We start from the raw sequence: 27,593 nt of genomic DNA, 5'->3' as shown, positions 1-27,593 counted from the left end.
ACACGACACTGGAATTTCCCGCGAAAATTCGCCCAGGCGAGGCCATTCAAATTAAGGATCGGTCAAATTCAAAGTTTATCCGAGTTTACGACTTATTGGGGTTAAATAAAACATTTAAAACGTTCAAATATTATTATTCTCAATTCTGTACCTACCAGTTGTGATCAATATGTTGATTAACTATCTTAATTAAAGTTTTGACGATGTTGAGTCTTCCCCGATTTTAGTAGTGGTATGTTCCTCTCCCATTCGGGTGAAAGGTCAAACAAAGATGGCGTCCGTAGATCAGAAATGTGAAAATTTCTAACATCACTGTGAATATTTTAGCGTTTTATACAGTTATTCAAGATGGGAGTTACTTGGTACGTGATGTTTTGCTTGTATTGTTTATTTTTCAATAATTTTGATTTATTTTGTGGAAGCTCTTTGCTTTAACGTTCGGGAAATAGGCCGTACTAAAGTTGAGACTTCCACTTACAATAATTTTCATATCACCGCCCATTGTCCTAAATTTCTAAAATGTTTGCTCTGAGCACTATATAACCTCCTTGCTCTGAGTAGAGTAGACACGGAATTTGGAAAAGCTTTGACAGATTTACTGGCCCTATGGATGGTCACTTACACCCAACATTTTGAATGACATGTTTCTATCCTATGCATGATTTTTATTTGCAGCAAGGAAATCCTTGTACCTTTCAGCACTTAAGTGATTATGATATTATGTTTTGAAGACTTCGGACTGAAGATATCTCAAGGTGGGTATAGGTCAGAAATAACTTGGTACAAGCTATAAGACAGACTTGCTATACATGTATTATGTAACAGTAGTGTCCTCACCCATGTACCACCACGTAGTGTGAGCCAGTGGCCGGTGCCTGATGGAAAGAGCGGACAGCAGGCAGTGGAGATGTTACAGCGACGGTTGGAGGCAACCGGAGCCACCAAAGCTGGGTCCTTCTGTGTGGACTGTGAGACCTACATGTCAGGACAGTCCATCAGTAAGTTCTAACTTAGTTAGAACCAAGGCAGGGTCCTTCTGTGTGGACTGTGAGACCTACAGGTCAGGACAGTCCATCAGTAAGTTCTAACTTAGTTAGAACCAAGGCAGGGTCCTTCTATGTGGACTGTGAGACCTACATGTCAGGACAGTCCATCAGTAAGTTCTAACTTAGTTAGAACCAAGTCAGGGTCCTTCTGTGTGGACTGTGAGACCTACATGTCAGGACAGTCCATCAGTAAGTTCTAACTTAGTTAGAACCAAGGCAGGGTCCTTCTGTGTGAACTGTGAGACCTACATGTCAGGACAGTCCATCAGTAAGTTCTAACTTAGTTAGAACCAAGGCAGGGTCCTTCTGTGTGGACTGTGAGACCTACATGTCAGGACAGTCCATCAGTAAGTTCTAACTTAGTTAGAGAACCAAGGCAGGGTCCTTCTATGTGGACTGTGAGACCTACATGTCAGGACAGTCCATCAGTAAGTTCTAACTTAGTTAGAACCAAGTCAGGGTCCTTCTGTGTGGACTGTGAGACCTACATGTCAGGACAGTCCATCAGTAAGTTCTAACTTAGTTAGAACCAAGGCAGGGTCCTTCTGTGTGGACTGTGAGACCTACATGTCAGGACAGTCCATCAGTAAGTTCTAACTTAGTTAGAACCAAGGCAGGGTCCTTCTGTGTGAACTGTGAGACCTACATGTCAGGACAGTCCATCAGTAAGTTCTAACTTAGTTAGAGAACCAAGGCAGGGTCCTTCTGTGTGGACTGTGAGACCTACATGTCAGGACAGTCCATCAGTAAGTTCTAACTTAGTTAGAACCAAGGCAGGGTCCTTCTATGTGGACTGTGAGACCTACATGTCAGGACAGTCCATCAGTAAGTTTTAACTTAGTTAGAACCAAGGCAGGGTCCTTCTGTGTGAACTGTGAGACCTACATGTCAGGACAGTCCATCAGTAAGTTCTAACTTAGTTAGAACCAAGGCAGGGTCCTTCTATGTGGACTGTGAGACCTACATGTCAGGACAGTCCATCAGTAAGTTCGAACCTAGTTAGAACCAAGGCAGGGTCCTTCTGTGTGGACTGTGAGACCTACATGTCAGGACAGTCCATCAGTAAGTTCTAACTTAGTAAGAACCAAGTCAGGGTCCTTCTGTGTGGACTGTGAGACCTACATGTCAGGACAGTCCATCAGTAAGTTGTAACCTAGTTAACCTAGTCCGGACTGTATCATGTAAATTGTACATGTATATACCTTTAAGTTAGTTCATACTCTATGTAAATACCTGGAAATTAATTAATCAGATATCTGTCTTAAGGAAGCATATATAGTTCTCTCCATACAAAAAGCAAGTCATATAGCAACATTCTGTAATGTATTTAAGCATTGCTCTCATGAGGTGCATAGTTTCATTATTGCAAGGGCTGCAGCAACAGCATACTTGTTTACTACCCTGGAAACACATGGACATGAAACAGCAGTGGCACCACTGTTGATATTATATATCTTAATATGTAATACGTGTACATATTTACCTCTGTGCAAGAGGTTACTAGTTATGCTGCTTAGCTATAACCATTTATATGTACGTTGCAATCTTAAAATAAAGTGTTTATGTCAAAGAGAAAAAAAAAAAAAGTTGTAACCTAGTTAGAACCAAGACAGGGTCCTTCTGTGTGGACTGTGAGACCTACATGTCAGGACAGTCCATCAGTAAGTTCTAACTTAGTTAGAACCAAGACAGGGTCCTTCTGTGTGGACTGTGAGACCTACATGTCAGGACAGTCCATCAGTAAGTTCTAACTTAGTGAGAACCAAGGCAGGGTCCTTCTGTGTGGACTGTGAGACCTACATGTCAGGACAGTCCATCAGTAAGTTCTAACTTAGTGAGAACCAAGGCAGGGTCCATCTGTGTGGACTGTGAGACCTACATGTCAGGACAGTCCATCAGTAAGTTCTAACTTAGTTAGAACCCAGACAGGGTCCTTCTGTGTGGACTGTGAGACCTACATGTCAGGACAGTCCATCAGTAAGTTCTAACTTAGTTAGAACCAAGGCAGGGTCCATCTGTGTGGACTGTGAGACCTACATGTCAGGACAGTCCATCAGTAAGTTCTAACTTAGTTAGAACCAAGGCAGGGTCCTTCTGTGTGGACTGTGAGACCTACATGTCAGGACAGTCCATCAGTAAGTTATATCTTAGTTAGTTTAAGTTCATACAATCATGTACAGATAATACTACAGCCGTATAGCCCACTACTACTGTAAAATATGCATTTAAGTTCGCGTGATTCTCATTTCGCGCTAAGGCAAAAATAGAGTGTTTGCGGTGGTTTTAAGAGTTCGGTGAAACGGTCCCCACGAAAACCGCAAATATGAAAGTTGAAACCACCGCGAACATTTCTGCATTTACAGTAGTACATGGTAGCACTAGTGCTGTGTGTTCAATACCCATACTCTATCTCTGTGCTGAGTGCAAACTTGAACAGTAGTCAAGTACTGTACACCTTATACTTAACTGTGTTATGCTGTGTGTGTTTTTTCCAGCTCCATCTAAAACTGCCCACGTGATGCACAACACTGAACATCCCCTGACCTGTTTTGCCATCATGGACTCAGGCACATGTCTAGTGGCAGACAGTTACTTTGACCAGCTGATGACAAAACTAAAGGTAAGTACGCCAAAAATAGTCACTCAAGCAACTGGATGAAATTTTGAAACAGTCAGACGTTTCGGACAGTGACGAAAGATAGCGGATGCTGTCTGAAACGTCTGACTGTTTTAAGATTTCATCCACAGTTGCTTGAATAACTATTTTTGGCGTATCTTATTACCTGGATTTCTAACCTTCATCAACGTCTCAAGGAAAGTAGTATGTCATATAACATTTTTTTCCAGTTTTATTCATCTATACATTTTTTGGGGTCAAAATACATTGTGTATAGATACAAAGCATGTTTTATGTAATTTAGTAATTTCTATCATTTCATAATTGTTATATGAGCCATGTGAACTGCAATTTCATTTATATTTTCATTAATAAGGCCACACCAATTTTATTTGTTGATTCTCGGATTTTTTCAGAAAAAAACTGGAGCGACAGGGCGAGAAAATTTTTTTTTTTGTTGAAAATAGTCTGGGGTGAAGATAAGGGTTAACATATAAAGAATAAGAGGATTATTCAAGTTTCAGCTTTGTATGGCTCGTTTTAATGCAATGCAAACAGGACAGGCTGTTCCGAGAAGCAACAAAAAAAATTGGCGTGGCCTAATGAAAGTTAACTTGTTTCAGAAACAAAATTATGCTTGTATATATGTCACAGATAAAGTCCACCAAGACATTTAGTACTCAGCTTTTGTGCTAATATTTTAATTTTCATGTATTTGTCATCCAAGGGTTTCTACACCCCAAGAAAAGGAGCTAAGATCGAAGTGAAGGGACCAAGATACGAGTACATAGACTTCATAGTGAAGATTGGCACTGTGACCACTGGACCAACCGCAAGTTCAAGAGGAATACTAGTAGAGGTTTGTATGTTATCTCACTTTAAGTAAACTTTGTTCTGTTTGGAGTTACCACAAGCATACAAAAGAACCCAATACACTTACTGAGAAGAGTAGGGGTGACCTACAACATGTAGTATACAGACTGAGTGACCTAGTATGCTTGACTAAATATGCAAGCCGTAGCAAAGCCATATTGCCCTGAAGTTGAACAGTCCAAAATTTTGAGCAATTTATGTGTTGGAACTAACAGTTCATCTTTGCTTTAAAAAGCATCATTCAATTACCTGAGTGTATACATAAAAGTAGCAATACAGAAGTACAACAGGGTCACCCATGCATAGTATACCAAAGCTTTCATACGGTCCGTGTATACACAGTGTCGTGATACACTTGAATATGGGTGAAATCTACCAAAACACAGTATGATTTGATGAGTAAACATCACAGGTTGCTATATTTCGGCATAAAATCATGTATTTATGGCCCTGGCGACAAGAAAAAGCCAGAACATACTTGACAATACCGGCCCGCTGTCGCATAATTTTCCGCCATTATCGCGAAGTATTTTCTGTGAATTACTTGTTCACAGTGCTATGTAAAGTTAGACATTTATTCTATGTCGAAATATCGCACCGTGATGTTTACTCATCAAATCATACTGCGTTTCGGTAGATTTAACCAGTCTATGTAATGTAAATGACTTATATACCACAAAAAACAAACAAACATGGCGTATGATAACAAAGATGTTGGCGGGCCGGCCAGGATCGCCAAGTATTTTCTGTCTTTTTCTTGTCGCCAGGGCCATAAATACACTATTTTATGCCGAAATATAGCACCCATGTGATGTTTACTCATCAAATCATACTGTATTTTGGTAGATTTAATCCATATTCATGTGTATTTTGTGCATTTCGGTGGTGCATTTCGGTATATATATGGACCCATTTTCACTGTTTCTTTCTGCCCCCTCCCCCAGGTTGAATACACACCATGTGTGGTACCAAACGACTGTTGGAGTCTCCTAACAGAGTTCATGGGAACGTTCATGGGAGACAACAAGCCACCTGTCCCACAAGTCCTGGCCAACAAGATGGATGGGATATATGCCCCAACAGACACCATCTTACAGTACTTAGAACACTTTAACAACTATAGAAAAAGTACAGGGAACAAGTAGAAACAATTTGTTGTTATATTTTATTTTTCTACATTTTTTAAAGCACCTTTCACCGTCACTAAGGCAAGAAGTATCAGCAACAAAAGTAAGAACTGCAATCCCTTGCCAAACTGTCGTCTAATGTAGCCTTAATGCCAGAAATGCATATGCAGCACCAATTCTTGGTTAGTGCACACTGCCACTGTAATTTTATGGTAATTATGGTTGTCCAAGTACCACTCCCTCAATGTCCTAGCAGCCATGCCTTGAACCAAGGCTTCAACCAATTAGTTGGTATCTTTCCAGCATTAGTGCTTTCTGCCGCGGCCTTTAGTCATGCAGGGAGCAGAGGAGACCCAGCATTAATGCCAAATATGCTCAGCTAATGCACGTGTAGTGCGGCATTAATGCTACATTATACAACAGTTTGGCAAGGGATGCTCTAAATTCAATGCTGTCAAGCATACATGATTCAAATTCGTAATGCAGAAGTCTGCAACAATAACACGATTTGAATTCCAACTTGATTCTAATCTGAACCCTGATTCCAACCTCATATATATTAAACAAAATTCTGCTGGTGGAGATCGCAATCGGAGTCTTTAAATTCAAAGATACATGTTCAAGAATTGTATCCCCTGATGAGACAGTCAGACCTTTTCAACTTCGATTCATGTCAATTAAAATCAATTGATCGACTTGAAATTTAGGATTTATAAATGAGAGACTACCCTTAAATGTTGGAGTCTCTGTCAAACTTCAATCGTAATCTCCACCCTGAAAAAGATATCATTAGCAACTCTTACGACATTTTTTTTCTTTTTGAGACACCTCATATTACTACACATGTATTATACTGATGAAAACAGATACCAAACCTATTACTAACTAGCTCACCAATTTCAAAGAAAATGGTTCAATAAAACTATTTGAGCTATGAACGTATTATTTTGGACACGACTTTTCTTTCCTACACATTGTGTCCTTGTCATCCCACTTCACATGTAGTGCATCTTTTTTTTTAATTTAAGAACATAGTTCTTTGCCTTTTGAGATTCAAAAAAGCTTGCACTTAAAAGTTTATAATCCTTCAGAATTTGGATTTGCTCAACTTCGTGGTACCACTGACAGTACTTACAATAATTGCAAGTTGCTAAGCTCTATCTACAGCCACTGTAACAAAGCTTTGGCACAAACCATATTCTAGAAAAATATCTATGTCAAGGAGCCTTGAAGACTTCAACAAGGAAGACAACACCAGTGTTCATTTTACACAAATCTTGTCCTATTGATAAGATTGTCCATGCACCTAACAGCAGCATATGATTATATAAAGGCCTGGGAGTCTCTTAGTACCAATGTACCTACGCTTAATTGTATAATATTATGTACATTTATGTCATGCCTATGCCTGATACGGGTGTTCTGGACCGTGTGATAACTATCCGGATCACATAGGATTCGGGACTTATATCACACAGGCTTCCATAGAATAATTCCAATGCATTTCGAGCGCGCTGGTTGCGCCGCCGTCAGAAATTCGAATACCGGATTCAGAGGTTAGAATCTATGTTGTTTCAGTTTCTTATTCGAGGACACAAAACTCCCTTAACTTCTGGCACATTCCGCATTGAAATGTGTGTTTTCTCGGGTGGGTATGGCCAAGGTATGACATAAATAAAATACAACACGTTGTATTCTGCATAACCCTCGGTCCCAGCCCCTCCCATGGGTCGGATCGCCCTCCGGCCGTCGGGCGATCCGACCCGCGGTTGGGCTGGTACCTTGGGTGATACAGAATACCCCGTGTTGTATTCTATATGTACGCACTATTTTAGAACTATGTTTCCATCACCAAGAGCACTGTGTGAGAAAAAGGAAAATGGAGTTCTTTAATCACAGCCTAAGTGGTCTTTACCTAATGTTTTGATAACTCAGCTACATGTACCTTCCTCGAGGGCCAGAATGGACAGTACTACTCCTTGCCACATGGTGGCGCTGTGCAAGGATGCGGTCCCAAACAGGACTGAGTCTATATCCCCCTCATCTCTATTCACTAGCCTCTACCAGGCCCCGCGGATGGCTGGGCAAATAGTAGAAATTGGCCGAATAGAATGAATAGTATGCCAAGGGAGTCGGCTATGAAGAGAGGGTCCAATATGCCATCCTGGGCCTGCAAATGAAACCCAATGGTGGCCAAAATCCCCTGACAAATCTCCCTATAGCCGGCGTGGTTAGTCTGGTAGAGACTATCTATTCACTACTGGAGTTGATTTCCTTGCATAGTACTAGTACATGTACATGCAGGACCCTATCATATTTTCTGACACCAATACCTTTCTAATCTACATTGATACGTTGAAAGATGAGGTGTCGGAAGTTGCTAGTTGCGGAAGGCCCTCTCCAGTAGAGTGTCGTCCTCCACAGCGTGAGGCATGGTGACCTTCAACTTGCTGTTCTGGTCCATGGCACGACAGATGGCCTCCTTCGCGTTCTGGTTGCCGCACCAGCTACGCCTAGCAACCTGGGAAGAGCAGGAGGATTGTGAAATCAATTAAGGAAAAAAAGCTGCTGGTCGTGACAGAGAAGACAGACGCTATGTACAGTATTTACAGGTTCATTGTACCAAGGAAATTCCCCTAGCTCTTTTCAACAAGCACAACGAACATTTCCGGTAGTGTGCATGTCGGGTGAGCAACACAGCTGGGATCGAACTCGCAACTTCTACATGTAGTTCCAGAAGCAAGATCGCTAACGACTGGACTACGTAAGCTACCTACTGGACTACGCACGCTACCTGAGAACTTCTAAATATATTCCACAGAAAAGACCAACTGTTTTCTGTTGTTTTGTGGTTAAGATGTGTACATGTCTTACCCCGTTGGAGACGTCCCATTGAAGCATCATCTTAGCCCTCTCACCAGCATCCTTGGAGGGGAATAAAAATGGATCATTTAAAAAAACTGCAGCAAGTCCACAAATATGCATATGGTGTAGCCCCAACCAAGATGTTGTGACCCAGGATTGAACCGTAGTCTCAAAGTTACCAACTTTATTGGAACCAGGAGCTCAACTGTGAGGCTGCTACCAGTTGAGCTATCTATATATAGGGACATCCCCCACAAAAATGGTAGAAATCTTTAAATGTAGTACCAGACATGAGAGCCTTTTCTTTGATTTAGAGAAACATTAGGCTTATCCCCATATTCTAGTTATTACAAAGAGAATGACCTACCTCTGAACCATCCAGCACCAGACCAAAGCCACCGTTGATAACTTCACCCCTGGGAAGGTAAAAATGTTAAGGGTAAAATGATGTTATTTTCCATTTTGAATGATTGTCCATTTTTGCAACACATTCATGCTGTAAGAGGCTACACATTGGTCCTGACATTAGCTAGAATCTACCAGCAGATCACAGAACAAAGAAACAAGGAAAACGTCTAAAACTCGCAACATAGAGTCAAGTATAAATCATTAGAATGATACTATCGGTTACAGTATTTTGAAGACCAAACTGAAAGCTGCACCTACCAGCCACATCCCCCACCGTTGTGTAGGGCTACCCATGTGGCACCTCGGAACGAGTCACCGACAAAGTTCTGTACGGCCATATCTGTGGTAGAAATAGTGATAATCATTTTATCAGTTATGATATCAAATACCTAGGCCTATGACCAGGGAGTAAAAGACCCAGCCAATATCTTGTCACAGAGTTGAATGTATAAAATAAAAAATAAGTTAACTCGCATAACACAAAAACTTACCAGCACAAAATGCTGAACCATCGTATATGTTGGAGGTCTCTCTGAAAGGGCTGTAAGAGAAATATGATTATTGTAACTTCAACGCAGTCAACCACCATACATGTAACATTATATATCTAATGATGAGAAGTGGGTGACTCATTCCAGATTATAACAGAACTCTTACATCACACAAAGTCCCCAATGCTGTCTGTAGTGTAAATTATTGTATGAAAGGTAAAATATACTTCAAAGCAAATAAACATTCCTATTGTATGCATAGAATGTAGTCATAGATATGATTAGACATTTAGGACATGTCCGGACATGTACCCTGACGTTGCGCCCTTGGGAAAGGCATATTTCCCATGTCCTAAGCCCAGCAGTAGGGATTAGCTAGGATTAGGGCATCCAGCCATAAAAAACTCTTGCTACAAAAAAGACTTGCATTTGATGAGGAGTCCTGGGGCTCCCCCATCCATGTGCAAGCACGTCCAACCCCCATGTGATGGGGAATAAAAGACGTTAAATTGGATAGAGAAAGAGAGAGAGAGGACATCTATAAAGTTTCCTTAAAAATCAGCTGACGTGTACTGATAAATCTCCTTTCTGTGATCAACCCCCAAAAGGCCCACTTTTGAACCACTTCCCCAAAACAACAACAACGTTTTCCGACCTGTCTGTTCCGCTGACATCGTGGTGGTCCCTACTGATGACCACCGGCCCCTGTAACTTCCCATCAGCCACTGCCTGGTTAAACGCCGTGGCGATGGCGATCCGACCCACACGGTCTGCATACAGGATACGGGCCTGGGATCCCACAACCTGGGAAGTAACATAACATTAAGTACATGTACATCATTACAACACTGTAAACAAATTTTAGGTACAGGTACACGAATTTAGGTACAGGTCCGGACCTGAACCTGTACCTAAACTACTTGTTCAGAAAATGTAAGATTTTCAATAAGGAAAAAAGCATATTTGAACTGGTAACAACATAATATTTGCCTTGCAAATGTGTTTTATGTGCTGGAGTACATTTTGTGTATAGTATAGATGTAGCTTCAGTGCACTGACACAGTGATTTCATAGTAATTTTATCTGTCAAAGTGGCCATCCCCTGAGTCAGGCTTGACCTGATTAGTACAGGTCCAGTACCGGTCCACCAGGGTTCAGGTATTTTGGACCTGTACCTTATTGATTGTACAGTTATTGTACCGGTGAACTGTGCACCGGTACACAGCTAACTGCAACAACAAGGATTTGCAGAAAAAAACAAATTAAAAGCACTTTACCGGCATGCATTCATGCATTTGTATCTGCATCTATATAGCCGGTATAACCGCCCTTCTAACAAACCAGCTTGGCAGAAACACAGGGCGGCAGTAGCTGGTTATATTACACCGAACGAAGCAAGACTTGCAGGTCTGTATTTACTGACCATTTTGTGGATGCCTGCCTCCTTAATCCACCTGATGTTATCCTGGAACTGCTGCTTTGCACTCTCTGGAACTGTGCAAGACAATACAGGATCCATTATAGTTATAAATTAAGTGCAATACAGCATCTTTCTTATGGTATTGAGCTTAAGTCATGAACAAATAAATGAATTGAGCAATTTCAAAGTTATATAATTGAATGAATATTGGTGGAATTCTTCTTCAATCTTCATGTCAAGAGGTCTTCCATTTCTTTCATCTTTTCTTTTTTCCTGTCTTGAAAACATTTTTCATCACATCATACACTTTTCAAAATCGTTTTCACAGAACTCATCCCACCACACATGCACTCCACACAGCTTGACAACAGGGAATACACTGTAATACAACTTGTTAAATTAAATGTAACTGGGGTCGTGTGGCGTAGCGGTAGGATTTTTGACTCAGAACCCAGTGGTCCCGGTTTGGAATCCCCTGACGCCACCGATGTTGTACCCTTGGGTGAAAGGCACTTTACACGACTTTCCCCACGTGTAAAAAACGGGTACATTATGTGTGTGGGTCACTACACCAGCAATAGCTGCCTGTGTCCCACGTGCATTGCACTGTTGCAATTCTGATAAAATCAGAATCCAAACATACCTCCTTTGTTGATGATGTCCTCCAGTACCGATGTTGCGATTTCGTCCGTGGTGGCCAGGTCGTTAGGGTTCGCAGACGTGCACACCCAGCGGAACGGGCCGAAACCCAGGGAGAAGATGTCACTAATCAAATTACAGAAATACATTCAGAAAGACCAAAACAACAATTTAACACCATTCAAAAATGGTAAAGATATAGGACAATGCTTATAATTTTTCCAAATTAAAATTTCCATCTGTTAGACTAACGCAAAATGATACAATATGTTGAAACTGTTATCTTAATGATGGAACTGATGCAACGCAATGTAAATATAGAATACAACACAGGGTATTCCGTATCACCGTGTTGTATTTTATTCATGTCATACCAACCCGAGAAAACACACATTTAAATGCGGAAGGCGCCAGAAGTTGAGAGAGTTTTGTGTCTATAACAACATTGATTCCAACCTCCGAATCCGGTATTCAAATTTTTGACGGCGGTGCAACCGGCTCGCTCGAAATGCATTCAAAATATTCTATGGAAGCCAGTGTGATACAAGTAGGACCCCGTGTGAAAAATTGTCACACGATGCGGAACACCCGTTTTCGCGGCCCAGGTATGACATAAAATAATTTACCTCTAGACAAGCTAGATACTTTTCCACCCAACATAAGATTTGGAGGATGTTGTCCGTATGATTAGAATTGTGTGATCATATTGAAGATATGAAATTTTCCTCACCCCATGATATCCTGTACGTATGAAGGGTAACGGAACCTGGTGCCCAGAGTGTCTCCTTCTTTACTAACATCAGCACCTGAAAAAACATGGAACAAAAATAAAATACATTTTTGTAAACTTGTACTACATGAATAAGCATATTAAGTATAAGAAATAAACGATATTAAAACAAACAAGCTATCTACATACCAAAAATCATGATCATCTATCAAGCCCTTCTTCAGTTATTCCCTTTTAAACTCTGAAGCAAACCTGCTCCTGCAGTTCCAAAAAAGCCGCTAGGGGGCCCAAACATATACCACTTACTCTCTTTCCAAAAAGTTTTCTAACACTGACAAATTGTGACCATAGCATGTCCAGAACACGAGATATTAAACCAGGAAGTTATGCTGCAGTACTGTAACAAGTCACTAGGGGGCCCAAAATCTAATCATTTGGAGGTCTCATCAAGACCTACCCACATACCAAATATCAAGACAATCCATCAAGGCCTTCTCCATTAATTCTGCTTTTTACATACACACATACATACATTACATACATACATACATACATACATACAAACGCTAACAAAAACATAATCTTCTTGGCGAAGATAATTATAAGCTCCCCCACACATGTGCAAGCACGTACGACCGCCGGGTGATGGGGAACAGAAGACATTAAACCAGATAGTGAGTGAGTGATGGCACTATTTCAGCTTTCTTCTTAAAGGCAACCAAAGCAATATTAGGGCCAAAAATGGAAATAAAGAAAACGCTGAAATCTTTTTGCTAGTGACATTTACTAACACTGTTTAGCACATTTGCGTAAAAACTTCATACTTTAAGCATTTTAAAACCGCGCAAAACATGCCTTATGATGATCCCCTTAGTTTCGCGAGCTTACAAAAAAAAACCTGCGACGATTTCCAGGGACTTTTCACATCACAACACTGTTATATTTTTGCATGATGGACGTCGCTATACATTGTGATAGTGTTGTTTGAACTAATAATAATTATATAGAAATCACAAAATAAATTGACTTTCAAAATCTGATTTTCGGGCCCTAATATTGCTTGGGTTTCCTTTAAAGGTGACCTCAATAACCTACAATTTACTTTAAATGTTAATCATATACTTCATCTAATATACCTACCAGCCCGTTTACACTCCAGTAAGAAGGCGTTTCCGTAGTCCCAGAAGAACATCCCTCGCTCAGAGAGCTTATTGATCGCAGTGATCTGACGACGAAGGCTGTCAAACAAAGTTAAACAATGCTGGCATTTTATGGTAATGTCCTGCAAGGTAGACTAAACCAAACAAGCAGTTTCTGGTATTGGTAACAACAAGGATTAGATGCTAGTTGATGTGATAATAAAGATTAATTAATGAATATGAAGTATGAAATCTGAAGTAAGAAATGAAGAAGAAGAAGAACTTTATTGCGCGACAATTGTAACTGGTACGATGTATGGCAACGTACGCACATGAAAGTCAAACTATTGCTAATAGCAAGGAAATAATAGTTAACATATACAAATGACTAGTTTAAGCTAGGACTAACAGAAATAATCTATAGAATAATGCTCTAAAACAGACTATGTTGGTAGCAGTATGCTGTGTCAGGAATTTATAATTTTTATTTTTACTGTCTCGTTTTTGCATAGAGTTGTATATAAATTTGCCTACATAGGTGGATATATGAACAGGGCATGATAATATCCTAGTAAATATCTCTGTCCTGGTAGGTGGTAATCTTGTGTCGGATGTATATACAATTATAGATTGTAACAATTTTTGTTAATATGAAGCTACAATGCAAAGAAAATTACAGACCTCTCTTGCACCAAGTTCTTGAACCTGAGAGGGTCACTGTGCATCACTTCATTGGCCTCAGTAAACGTCAACTGTAATACATCAACATGAATAATCATAAGTATTTCTTAACTGTAACATGAAACTTGTTGAAATGCACGGGGCAAGTAGTACAGTCTCCTGGGAATCGAACCCTGGGCCAGCCAGCACACAAACCCAACGCACTAACCACTAGGCTAAAAGGTTTGGACCAGTTAGACTGGTCAGTAAGTGGCACTTTTAAAAACAACACAGTTATATTGTGATAAACTGTTGTCATGTGACATGTACAATGTATGTGTATTTATGTCATACCTGGGCCGCAAAAAAACGTTCGATACGGGTGTTCCGCATCGTGTGATAATTTACCGTATTGCACGGGGTTCTACTTGTATCACATGGGCTTCCATAGAATATTAAGAATGCATTTCAAGTGCGCCGCTGTCAAAAATTTGAATAATTGATTCGGTCGCTGGAATTGCGGCTGTTACAATGTTTTGTTTGAGGACACCAACTTTTCTCAACTTTGGGGGCATTTCACATTGAATTGCGTGTTTTCTCGGGTGGGTATGACATATATAAAATACAACACGGTGTATTCCGCATCACCCTCGGTCCCGGCCCTCCCGCATTAAAACAGCCCGCGGTCGGGCCGGAACCTAGGGCGATACGGAATACACCGTGTCGTATTCTATACGTATTACTGACCTGTACAGGGTAGTATCCCCCACCGTACGGGTTGTGGCAGGACGTCTGATCAGACCCCAGGTCTGCTAACAGCTCACCGGTACTGTCATACTCCTGCACTAGCCGCTCCCTGGGACAAACAGACAGTAAACTTTAAGGCCATGTGAAAAAGCACATCCTGGCTTCTTTTTATTTCAGACTCAAATGTTCACAGATAAGGAGGTAGCGTGTATTGCATGATGTTTAATGTCAGTACACTAAAATGCCTCGAATTGCCAATTAAGCACCAAGTCAATTGCACAAGAAAGGTGTCCAAAAATTTACACAGCATTGTAGAGGTTAAGTAGAAACTTCCTCAGTTTGTTTCTGGATTCACAAATTTTTAATATTTTTCCAGCTATCAGCGCACTTTTTTTTTAAATACAAATGCCATGTGTATATGATTATACTGCTCAAATATCTTAACAATAAATTTATTCATTTTTCACTGTAAGAAATGGAACTTGATCACAACTTTGTCTTTGAAAATAGAGCAACTATATTGATACATAGTATGGATATGCTTTAAGGTCTCATGCCTGAATTAGTCTACGTGTCCCAAAGAATCCGGGCTAAAAAAATAACAGGGCATAGAAAGCGTGTGTTTAGGTGGATCATAAATTGCCTTTTATCGGCCCCACCTGATATAAAAAGAATTTGAGATGAAAGCTTGTTTATTACTGTCAGGATTAGGTAGGAAAGTTTCATCATCCAAGCGATAGGTAGGACGTGTACGCATTTTGGCATGAGTGCTGCGGTCAGCCGCTGGCGGTACAACAGCGGCCTCGTGCGAGTAGTTGCTACTTGCAGTTTAAAATGCGCTAAATATCGTTGTCTAGGTTAGATTTGGGTGAAACTTTTTTCATTGCATGACGAACATGTGTGCTTCCAACAGAAAGCAAAACATCTTCAGAACAGTTGTTCGTTTTCTAGAGATGCAGTCATAAAGCTTAATTGCCGAGTGAGACCTGTATTACTTACCAGAGATCCACAGCATTGCCGAGGTAACCAATGCTGGTTGTCTTCTTCTCCCTCTTGTACCTCCTGGAGAGAACAGAACATCAAGTTCAATACATCCATAGAGCCTGTACAATCTGAACTCATCACCAGTACTGCATTTCTACATAAACCTGCTAGGTGGTGCTTCATAGCTAAGTAAAGCAGTCATCGAAGCATGATGCTTTTTTAAGTAGCTAGTGGTAGTGCAATGCGGCTTTGCCACGGCTCGCGTTTTTGGCCTGAAGCACACCGGGTCACCCCTACTCTTCTCGATAAGTGTGTTGGGTTCTTTTACGTGCAGAGGTTTGACGCTTGAGGCTTACGCCCGAAGCTCCCTCATACACAGGGCCGCCAGCTTTATGTCACCATTCGAAATGACGAATGCAATCCCTTACAACATGTCCGAGCTGGTGTCGACCCCTAGGATCAAACTCGGGCCCCAGGATCCACGGAATTTGATCCAGATGGCGAAGCAGCGGGGGTCACGTTACCGCTTGCGCCACGGGGACATGTTATGAAAGGTCAGTCCAAATGGTAAAGAAATTCATCTTAAAAACATTTCCAAACTTAAATCACTGTCTCGTTCCTCAAAAGCCATGACCTACCTACCTACAAAAAGTATATCATAAGATATGAAAGTCCATCTTTAACCTTCTTGAATTGTCCTGCGAGCAAATTATTACATGTTGTATTGTACAGCGTCCCAAACAGCTCACAAACCCAACGCACTTACCACTAGGCTAAAAGGTCCGGACCATTTAGACTGGTCAGCAAGTGGCGCTTGAACCACACCGTTACACTCAGTAAGTACTGAAATAAACTACAACTACTCTTCTATTACCAGTACTTAATTAGACGAAAGAGGTTATATAATATAACCTCCTTGATCAGACATATCACACCTGATCATGTTCATGCATTCGTCCAGGTTGGAGGTTGTCTCCATCAACCACCTGCAAACAAAACAGTACATACTATTAGTCATGTTTTACACATGCAAGGGAAACAGCAACTACATAACAATACTGTAATTTTTGATTTGTTTAATATGTAACTTAATTTTAGCTGCAGTAACTTTAACGGCTACTAGTCAACCGCTAAAATTTCATCATCGCAAATGTTTGATTACCAACATTTGAGACAGTGATGTTTGATCCCACCGTTAAGATTAAATGCTATAAACTACTCCCTTTCCCCCAACCGCTAGACTTACCAACCGCAACATGAAATGGATTTACCAGTAACAACAATATGCGATTATTGGCAGTAAATTCCTATAGTGTGCATTTCTACCATCAAAAATAAATATAACAAGATGTACTGACAAACCTTGTTGATTATAAGAACTCATTAGTACGTTCGAAAGCTTCAAGCAGACAGAAATAACTTAACTTACAAAGAAAAGGAAGGAAGAAAGGAAGGAAGGAAGGATGGATGGATGGACAGATGAATAAATAAATATTTACTATGTGAATGAGTGAAAGGAAAGAAGAAATGAGAGTATCATCATGATCGTCATCGTTACGCCCATATAGCCCCATCATCAGGGGCAAAGTAGGGGGGAAGTTTGAGGTCCCGGGCTATGGCGGGCAGGCCTCCAGCCTGGCATGGTAAGACTCAACGGTGGGAGCCGTCACAACCGTGCCAGGCAGGGCGTTCCACTGGGGAATGGTACGGGGGAAATACGAGTGTTTGTATGTGTCAGTTCTGGCGTTGATAGTTTGAAATTTGAGATGGTGGCTCCTCGGATGATGGTATAGTATTACACAATAATACAATTGACATTGCCCTTACCCCTGCTTGTGCCTCTTCACCAGTGCATCCTCGCTGACCTGTAATGATATATGTGACAAGGTGACAGCCAGTGTTATTAACAGGAAATGTGTCATGGTCCATGGACAATGAAGATGTTTTTGTAACCAAACACTACAACAGGAAGTCCCAACTCTTACTTTGCACTTGCTTCACCTGCACCTGTTTCTTTGTTCACCTTGTTGGCTGTCTACACAAATAGCTAAGATCAGAGAGTCTGTTCTTTTTTGTTTGTTTGCATGTTTTTGTAATCGGTAAACTGCCTTTAGGCATAACACCCTATACTATACTTTTGTATAGTAAGGCCACACCATTTTAATTTCTTGGTTAACAGAATTTTTTTTTAAATGATGGATTGCAAAATCAACAGGAAAACAGAACCTCAAAGGAAAGTTTGTACTTTGGTGCACACAATTTCAGGGAGTGAACAGGGTCAGGTGCAAGTTTTCACCCCAGCCTTCTGTTTTCATGATTTTCTTTTTGCTAAAATTGACAAAAAAATCTCAACCAAGAAATTAAATTGGTGTGGCCTAAGGTGTAACACACAAGTTTTGTACTGAAGCGTACAAGCTGCGTAAGACCAGACTGTATAAGGTTTGATCCACTCACACCGGGAAGGATCCCTACTCTTTTCGATAGATGTGACTCTCCTCAAACACTGGACCTCCGGTTTTACGCCCTATCCACGAGGACATCCCTAACCAAAGTTGGGTACTCATTTTTAACTGAGTCGAGTGAGGAAATAGGTGTTAAAGGGTCTCTTAAAGGCACACTAAATCACTGCTAGGGATTCGAAAACTGCTAGGGGCTCTCCTCAAACATTGGACCTCCGCTTTTACATCCTATCCAAGAGGACATCCCTAACTGAAGCTACGTACTCATTTTCAACTGAGTAGAGTGAGGAAATAGGTGTAAAGGGCCTTTCTCAAAGGCACACTAAAACACTGCTAGGGATTAAAAAACTGCTAGGGGCTCTCCTCAAGCATTGGACCTCCGGTTTTACGTCCTATCCAAGATGACTTCCCTAAACAAAGCTAGGTGCTCATTTTCACCTGAGTCAAGTGAGGAAATAGGTGCTTAAGGCCTTTCCCAAAGGCACAGTAAAACACTGCTTTGAGGGATTCAAACCTAAGTCAACAACTCTAACTACAAGACCAGTCGTATATCCTAAAAATTAAAGGATGTCAACCTTTTCATTTCAAATAAAGGATACCAGAATCAAAAAGGTTGTTTTGACAGCTGTGTGTGATTGGCTGTTTAGGTAACTCAATTATCTCACTGGTTGGTGTCTAACACTAACATTGTGAACTGTTGACATCACAAAATCATTTATCCATGACCGAGGGAACTGTGAGTTCAGGTGCGAGAGTGGCTTATCACTTGACAGGTGTATGAAGGTCTTGCATGGGAAAACGTTTTCCTGAGAAGACTCTATATGTATCAGTCTTGTACAATGAAAACATTAGAGCTCTAGGCAACCCATGATTCCCGCATTGATGGAATTTAGCTGTGTATGACGGAAAAATTTTAATAACACATTCTGTCACCTTTACGGACAAAAATTGGTGGGTAAAGAATAAAAATGTCAAAATTTGAATGAAAAGGAATATGGCACACAATGATGGAAAAGAAAGGATTCTTAGAAGGATCTTTCCGTCAATGGGAATTGGGATGACAGGGGAAAATTTCATAGGAATTCTAGATCTTTAAAGGCAACCCAAGTAATTATAATTAAGGCTCGAATATCGGAATTTGCAAGTCAATTTATTTAGTCATTACTACACATGATTAGTTCAAACAACACTATCACAGTGTATAGCTACGTCCATCGTGCAAAAATATGATGTCGGTGTGATGTGAGAACTCACTGAAAATCGTTGCGGGGGTTTTTGTGGGCTCACAAAACTAAGGGGATCATACATGTACAAGGCACATTTTTGCACTCAAAATATGAAGTTATTACGGAAATATGCTAAACAGTGTTAGTAAATGTCACTACCATAAAGATTTCAGCTTTTTTTCATTTTCGCGGCTGACCGCGAAAATGAACTGAGACCCAATGACACCAAGGTACCCTGTTGGTAGGATGGATCTTGATTCAACCCTTTCAACCCTGCATCAATGTTTCTGAAGTATATTTGTAAACTTTACAGTGTGGTGTTGACATTTTAAATCATAGTTAGGTTATCGTTACATAACAAAATTCTCAACAAAAAAAACTATTTTGTGGTTAACAATAGCTTTATCTTATTGTATGCCCAAAATAGTGTAATGAAACATGCTAATAATTGCAGTAATCGAGTAACGAGCAAATGTTCATAAATTATGTTAATGAAATGTTGCGAACTAGGTTTTAAACTTAAAAGTGTAGTACGTCCGTTACATGAGATCCATGGATCTTGGAAGGTAGTACATTACATCCATGTTTTTATACATGGCCATATTACATCTATACCAGAAAACTGAACAAGAAGAAACTAGTTTTGTCAAGAAAATTACAAAAAAATTTACCATGCATAGAGGTTTTACCATTAGATACCTTCAAAGTAGTATGCCAGATTGGCTTGTACCACTAGCTCATCGTGGAAGGTCGTGACGTGTGGACCCGTAGGTCCTCGGTTAAAATCCGTCAGGGGAAGGTTTGTTTTTCTCTTTTTTTTTTCTTTTCAAAAATCCGTCTGATGTATACAACGTCTTTATATTATGATCTTAGATCCAAACCATGCCTCAATTTTTTTTATTGTTCATTATAACGGAAAACACCATTCAACGGATGCTTTTACGTATGGTTGATTGGTTGGTTGCTTGCTTGCTTGGTAAATGTACAACCATAATTTGGACCCGTGCCATGTCATTTATACCTCATGTATGTCATTTCTGCCTTCATTTTCCAAAGGTGTACTATACGTTATAATAAGAATTAAGGGCTAGGGTGATTGAGATTAAGGGTTATAATGACAGATTAAGGGAAAGGGCAACGGATTAGGGGCTGTGGTGATGGATTAATGGATATGCTGACGGATCAAGTGCAAGGTTGACGGATTAAGAGCTATGTTGACAGATTAAGGGTTATATTGACGGATTAAAGGTCATGGTGATGGATTAAGGGTAAGGTGGACGCATTAAGTGAAAGGGTAACGAATTAGGGTCTCTGGTGATGGATTAAGATTTATGCTGTCGGATTAAAGTTTATAACCACGGATGTAGGGTAAAGGTGACGGATTAAGAGCTAAAGGGACAGATTAAGGGCTATGGTGACATATCATAGGCAATGCTGAGGGATTAAAGGCTTTCATGACGGATTAAGGGCAAGGGGGACGGATTAAGGGTTCTCCTGTGGGATTTAAGTTTATGTTAATGGATTAAGGGCTAGGGTGACGGATTAAGAATATCACATCCCGTTATAATATACTCCTCAACTAACCACGTGTACATAATCATGTTCATTGAGCGAAAATGGCAGCTTTTTCCAGAAGCACTTGTTTTATTTCCATATTTTGGTTGCCTTAAATGACAGATTGAAGATTTCCTCACCTCAGCGATGACTCCAATACAGCCGGCCACAACAGCTGCTTTAGCCTGGGCACCACTCATACCTCCTAACCCTGACGTCACAAACACCTGGGCACAAACAAATATATACATAAGGTGGCATATTAAAGCACATTGTTCCTAATACACAATACATTTAGGTGTAAACATAGATTCTTTTGTAAACATACATCTACTGGTAGATGGTACTTACATGTAAGTTTGTATAAAAGAAGTGAATACTGTAAATGCTGAAATGTTTGCGGTGGTTTTATGTTCGTGGTTTTCGCAGGGACCGTTTCACCGCAAACTTAAAGCCACCCCAAACATTTTTGTCCAATACTGTAGCAGTATGTAACTATAGCACTGCCACGAACTTAAAACCACCCGGAACACTCAATTTTCCCCTTAGCTCGAAATAAAAACCGCCCGAACTTAAATGCATTTACAGTACCCCTACAAATTATCAAAATGAAAAAGCAGCAATTCAACACCTTCGAGTTATACAGGGTACCTAATACATTCAGAAGTAAGCAAGGATTTAAAATATTGTGGGGTCGTGTGGCGTAACAGCAGGGTTTTTGGCCCAGAACCCAGCGGTCCCGGGTTTGAATCCCCTGACGCCAGCGATGTTGTGCCCTTGGGAAAGGCACTTACCACGACTTTCCTCACTCCACCCAGGTGTAAAAAAACGGGTATATTATGTGTGGGTCACGATACCAGCAATAGCTGCTTGTGTTCCGAATGTGTATTGTACTGTTGCAATTCCAATTTAAGATAAAAAAATAAAATGAAACAAATAAATAAAAAATATTCTCACCTTTCCAGCGAGGTCGTTCAACCCAAGGTACTTGCGGCCTGCATTCATTACTGTGATCTAAAAGAAATCAGTTTCCAAATGTTTTACACAAAATTCATCTGTGTGAAATGATAGGAAGTTCATACTTGTGACATGTGTAAGTTAACTTAGTCAAAAGTTTACATATCCAGGCATTGATTATGAAAATGTGTAAGTCATTTGCATAATCAAATTATTCCATTTCGGTATGATGTCTCTGAACTCTTAAAGGAAAGCTACACAAAAAAATTGAAAATCCTATACTATGCTACCTGGCTTAATATATTCCAAAGTCAAGTTTTTACTTCAAGTTGTGTTCAGTGTTCAGTGTACCATAATTATCAAGTGAGAAGGCGACATCACAGCATAAGCTGCAAATGGTGGAAGATCCCAAAACTATGAAGGACTTATGTGAAACAACTTGAAGTAAGGGACTTCTAAAAGACTGGATATTTGACATACTGTGGTTCCATGGACAATTCCCTGTGGTCCAATGTAGCAGTAGCTTCCTGCAGTCATTTGGCCATACCTAGCAATTAAAGAAATAAATAGGTAATCAAATACATAATGTACAAATCAATACATGGAGCAAAATACAATGAATTTCACTGATAGGGCAGAGAAATATTTCATATCATACCATATGGCTAATAATACTAATTACTATAACAGGGAAATGTAATAAATTTCAACACCGTGTAACTATTATATTTTCACCCAAAAGAGACAAAAAAATGAAAATAGAATACATCTTTGCTTCACAAGAGATAAAGCAATATAATCTTTACTTTATATACAAATTTCATTTTATCATAGTAATAAATCATATCTAATCTTTTTATCAGTTTTAATGATGGCATTTTTGTGCTAGATTATCTTACACAAAAATACCATAATTAGGCCACATGTACACCAATCTTTTTTGCTGCTTCTCGGAATCGCCTGACCTGTTTTTCCCATTTTGAAAAAAAAAAAGAAAATTGGGTCACTATTTCCATTCACAAATTTTTACTCACGATTTTACTAGATCAAAGAAAGGGGTTCATTGCATATAATGAGCCATACAAAGCTGAAACTTGAATAACCCTCTAATATTCTTTATGTTATGTAAACCCTTATCTTCACCCCAGACTATTTGCAAAAGATTTTTTTATATTTATTTTTACCCTGTGGCTCCAATGTTTTTCTGAAAAAATCTGAGAATCAACAAATAAAATTTGTGTGGCCTTAAAACTGTTCAAACGAGAGATGGTCGACTCACATGGTGACTCCTAGTGCAAACATTTTCTCATACTCTTCCCTGGAGGAATAATTGGGTACAACCTGAAAAGATACAAACAAAATAAACAATTTACCATGACCAAAGGACACAACATGGACTCCTGATATAAGCAAACAATTCATTTTTTTTACGAATTTGCTACCGGTACATGTCAAAAACACTTTCTGTACACTTCATCAAGTTGTTTCTACATATCAAGCCTTGTTTTATGTTTTTCAGTTCTGCATTCACACCTGTCCAATATTTCACAGGCCAAATAAACATCCAAAACATTATGTCAACCTCTTATTCTCTTACGAATCTCAAACAAACTGGCCTCTGCAATTCCAAATAAGCCACTAGGGGGACCAAATCTAAGCCACTTACTCTCTGCCTCAAGAGCTATCTACCACTCAAAAATCATGACCATAGCATGTCCAGAACATCAGGTATCAAAACCGTAAGTTTTGCTGCAGTACCATAGCAAGCTGCTAGGAGGTTCATTATCGAACTTAACCTTCGTTTACCCAGCCCCTACCCACATACCAAATATAAGGAAAAGAAAAATCATCCACAACTTAGTTTTGCTTTCCATAGACAGACAGCACCCAAAACATAACCTTCTGGGCGAAGGTAAAAAAATTTTGTCTATGACATCTACTGACCATGCCATTGGTAATGACCACCCTGGGAGCTCCCCTGTGGCTCGGGAAGAGTCCGGCGGGGTGGCCGGAGTACATGACCAGTGTCTGGTCCTCTGTCATCTCCGACAGGTACTGCATGGTCAGCAGGAACTAGAGAAGAAACACTATGAATCGGTGTCTATGGTAACAAGTACTGTAAATGCAGAAATGTTTGCTGGGATTTAATTTTGCAGTAGGGCGAAAATGGAGTTTTCGCGGTGGTTTTGAGTTTGCGTTTAAAACAATAGCAGTACTACACCACCGCAAACATTTCTGCATTTACAGTAATTTCCAAGTAGACCTCTATGGGGGTAAAATCGTATCCAGTTGGACAGAATCTCCAGTCAGCCCTGTAGGATACAGTTCAATACAATGCATATGATTATGTATCCCATTCTATGCTTTGGTATTTGTGGGAAACAAAAAATACAAGAAATAACAGATTCACTGGGGGATAAATGCTATCAAGGTATCCACTGTTGGCTGCGCCCCTGAGGCCTCGCCAAAATTGTTTAGTATGCATGTGAGTGATATTTACCTGTGCCCAATTCCCAAACACCTGTCCATTGCCTCCATAGGTCACCAACTCATGGGGGAACTGAGGAAAGAAGCAAAACAAAAGTCAAGTCTCCTGACATGTCTTCAACTGTAAAGATTATCATTGACAATCAATCATTCGCAGGCATCAGTGTCTGATTATCTCCTAAAATATAATTGAATTTACCAATACCCTAATGGCTATGACATTAAATGTGTATTTCTCAAGAGCTCCTGGTTCCAATTAGTTGGTAACTGAGAGACCCCGGTTCGAATCTGGGGAAAGGTATCCTGGTTGGTGCTGCTCCGTCTTTTTGAAGAGACATGAAATGGGGCCCCCGTGTTCAAGGAGGCCATGTTACAACAGCCTCATTACTCAGATGGGTACCTGCTTTTTTAAAAACCTTTTAATCAGTTTGTCAGAGCCTGATGTTGCCATTGAGTTTACGAAGAAAGGGCCGCTACCGGCTCATACATCATAATCATATAAGTAATAAATAACAATACAACTGTACTATAGCTAGTATGTATCAAATTGCAAGGGAGTGCTCAGTGGAGTGACCAAGCGGGGGATGGTGTGGAATTGTGGAGTTTTAGAAAATCTTAAAAAATGGTGCATTCTTTGGCTTCCTGAGGAGCAAAGTTACTGTCAGACAGGTCACAGTTGAAGACTGTGGTCACTTGTGACCTAGTATATATACATGTAGCATCCCTGGTCAATCAGAATTTTATGCTTGTCAAAAAATCTGCTTCCCAGCATAAGGGGGTGCATGGTCAGGGCATGGGGGCACTCCGCCCCTGTTACCCTCTATAGATGAACCCCCGAGTATATAACTGCAATATAGTCTGTATAACGCAAACTCCAGCTGTCCGGGGGTTTCTCTCCCCTCCCGCGGGAGGCGGTTACAGGGCGGCGAGCCGTCACGGGGCTTTATTGATTCAGACTAACTGCAATAATACTGGCTGGAATTATACAACAACAAGATATCTACTTTTTCCTATGTCCTTACCTGTGCTACCCTGTGGTCTAGGTTGTTCATAATCATGTGCATGAGGGCAGCAGCCTGGCGAGTACGGGCTGGGTACTCATCAATGGGGTAGGCTCTGGAGACAGGAAATAATCATTGGTGTTAATGTTGGGCTATGACAATGTAGCTCTTGCATGGTCCTTGGATATTTCTTTTTTTCAGAACAAAGATGTAAGAGGGACTGTCCAAAAAAAGATTCATCATCAAATTCAGTGAGGCTAATCGTATGATGAGTATAGCAAGTCTCATAAGTAAAGCATTAAATAGAACTTAATGAAATATTCAGAAATTGTCTTTAATGTGTGTGTGTGTGTGTCTTTGTGTGTGTGTCTGTATGTGTGTGTGTGTGTGTGTGTTTGTTTGTAGGTGTATGTGTGTGTGTCTGTGTTTGTATGTGTGTCTGTGTGTGTGTGTTAGTATGTGTGTGTCTGTGTGTATGTGTCTGTATGTGTGTGCCTGTGTTTTTTATGTTTGTGTCTGTGTTTGTTGTTGTGTGTGTCTCTCTTTCTCTCTCTGTTTGACTGTCTATGTGTGTTCTTCTTCTTCTTTGGGTTAGGTAGCCAACATCAACTTGTTGATGAATCTGCTACACTTGGCCGATACGAGATGGAGCCCTCCATCCGGGTGATTTGTAGTGAATCACCAACTTCCAGCCAGAAGAATTTGGACCATCGCACACCGGGGCATGCCCCTACTCTTTTTCGAAAGATGTGGTGGGTTCTTTAACGTGTGCGGGGTGTGGCTCTCCCCAAACACGGGACCTCCATTTAACGTCCTATCCAAGGGACGTCCCCAACTCCAGAAGAGCTAGCTACTCATTTACACCTGAGTGAAGTGAGGGAATTTGTGTTAAGTGCCTTTCCCAAGGGCACAACGTCGGGGCGCATGTTCAGACATGTCTGGGGGCAGCTCGGGTTCGAGCTGGGGTCCCCTTGTTTGACAGTCGGATGTTCCATCCATTACGCCACACGACGCCACTGTGTTGTCTGTCTGTGTCTGTGTGTGTGTGCGCGCGTGTGTGTATGTGTGTGTGTGTATGTCTCTCTGTCTGTGTTCACTCTGAATTTTTCTACCGAATTTAACCATTACAAAGTGACAGTAAATTTTCTACAGTCACCTCATCTCACACTGTGGCCTGAAGCGGTACATGTAGATGTGTCCATAGTCGCGCAGCTCCTGAGCAAACTCTGGAGCGAGGACCCCATGCAGTTCCGGAGGGAAGTACCGCAGAGCATTCTGCAGGGCCAACTGAAAAACAGGAAATAAGAAAGATAATCAATGAAGGTTAGACACCCAGGTAATAAGATATGCCAAAAATAGTTCCTCAAGTAACTGGATAAAATTTTGAATCCAGTTGATTGAGTAACTATTTTTATCCAGTTGCTTGAGTAACTATTTTTAGCGAAAGTGTATAATTTTCTTTTCATAATGAAATTCTTATTATATCTGACCAGTAATATGTAACGTTACAAAATATGTCTGAAGAATATTTTAATAAAAAACTATTTTTAAGTGCTCATGATATTGCTGAGTTGCGTTTTTTCATATCTCTTTTTTTTTAAATATTTGTCATAATTGAATAACTAGAACTTTTAAAAGTTCGAAAGATGTTTTGGAAAACACGGCAAGTGCCACGCCCCTGTTCACACCCCCAGGGCCAACCAATCACGTGCCTCCATTTGGTTTGATTGATGTTTCCCGCCCTACTTGGACCCAAAATCGCCCCCCTCCCCTCAACATTTTTGAACGATTTTAGCTTCATCAACGCAAATAGTAGAGCAAATTAAGTAGAAGAAGGTTTTATGATCATAACTTAACGTTATATTTGTAGTTAAAGAAAAGTTACGGTTGTCAGTATTCTTGCAGACGACATTTTTGGAAGAATATATAATTTTTTCACGTACCCTCTCTTCTTCGGGGGTTAGATGGGGAGTTCGGATTGGTGCGTGGGGCACAGAGTCGTCGTGGTCTCTCTGTGCAGGCAGCGGGTCTAGAGGAAGCCCAGAACAGACATCTTTCAGAGACGACATCGTGGAAAAGTTGTCAAAGTTGTTGTTTGTTGCGTAAAGACTGACTTTCATAAGTCCGGGATAGACAAGATGGCAATAGTCGCAAAACGGCCCG

The 27,593-nt window shown here is 40.5% G+C and overlaps 2 protein-coding genes across 2 annotated transcripts; one reads left to right on the top strand and one right to left on the bottom strand.

Moving 5' to 3' along the window:
* Nucleotides 1–248: 248 nt before the first annotated feature.
* LOC136435631 (mediator of RNA polymerase II transcription subunit 20-like) lies at nucleotides 249–6,605 on the top strand. The gene is made up of 5 exons (XM_066429279.1): nucleotides 249–362; nucleotides 856–998; nucleotides 3,542–3,666; nucleotides 4,391–4,522; nucleotides 5,481–6,605. Exons 1-5 carry the CDS (start codon nucleotides 349–351, stop codon nucleotides 5,679–5,681), a joined length of 615 nt encoding a protein of 204 aa, XP_066285376.1. The 5' UTR covers nucleotides 249–348; the 3' UTR covers nucleotides 5,682–6,605.
* LOC136435630 (urocanate hydratase-like) lies at nucleotides 5,683–27,593 on the bottom strand. The gene is made up of 24 exons (XM_066429278.1): nucleotides 27,374–27,593; nucleotides 26,587–26,717; nucleotides 25,452–25,545; nucleotides 24,443–24,502; nucleotides 23,887–24,015; nucleotides 23,222–23,283; nucleotides 22,423–22,489; nucleotides 21,943–21,999; nucleotides 21,126–21,212; nucleotides 17,574–17,611; nucleotides 16,682–16,732; nucleotides 15,762–15,824; nucleotides 14,763–14,871; nucleotides 14,037–14,107; nucleotides 13,357–13,454; nucleotides 12,217–12,292; nucleotides 11,491–11,612; nucleotides 10,851–10,921; nucleotides 10,083–10,231; nucleotides 9,428–9,477; nucleotides 9,195–9,276; nucleotides 8,896–8,944; nucleotides 8,538–8,588; nucleotides 5,683–8,184 (listed from the first exon to the last, which is right to left on the bottom strand). Exons 1-24 carry the CDS (start codon nucleotides 27,548–27,550, stop codon nucleotides 8,044–8,046), a joined length of 2,085 nt encoding a protein of 694 aa, XP_066285375.1. The 5' UTR covers nucleotides 27,551–27,593; the 3' UTR covers nucleotides 5,683–8,043.

This window comes from Branchiostoma lanceolatum, chromosome 5 (assembly GCF_035083965.1).
Source record: "Branchiostoma lanceolatum isolate klBraLanc5 chromosome 5, klBraLanc5.hap2, whole genome shotgun sequence".
Lineage (NCBI taxonomy): Eukaryota > Metazoa > Chordata > Leptocardii > Amphioxiformes > Branchiostomatidae > Branchiostoma > Branchiostoma lanceolatum.
This window is presented reverse-complemented; position numbering and strand designations above follow the sequence as displayed.

What these genes read in the sequence shown, in the direction of transcription:
- LOC136435630 (XM_066429278.1), bottom strand. Translation starts at nt 27,550, where the DNA reads ATGAAAGTCAGTCTTTACGCAACAAACAACAACTTTGACAACTTTTCC. An exon ending in ACTGGAGTGTAAACGGGCTG is followed by an intron (nt 12,293 to 13,356) that starts GTAGGTATATTA and finishes ATGTTTTTTCAG; the next exon opens with GTGCTGATGTTAGTAAAGAA. An exon ending in AGGCAGGCATCCACAAAATG is followed by an intron (nt 10,232 to 10,850) that starts GTCAGTAAATAC and finishes GTTACTTCCCAG; the next exon opens with GTTGTGGGATCCCAGGCCCG.
- LOC136435631 (XM_066429279.1), top strand. An exon ending in AGCTGATGACAAAACTAAAG is followed by an intron (nt 3,667 to 4,390) that starts GTAAGTACGCCA and finishes TTGTCATCCAAG; the next exon opens with GGTTTCTACACCCCAAGAAA. An exon ending in CAAGAGGAATACTAGTAGAG is followed by an intron (nt 4,523 to 5,480) that starts GTTTGTATGTTA and finishes CCCCTCCCCCAG; the next exon opens with GTTGAATACACACCATGTGT.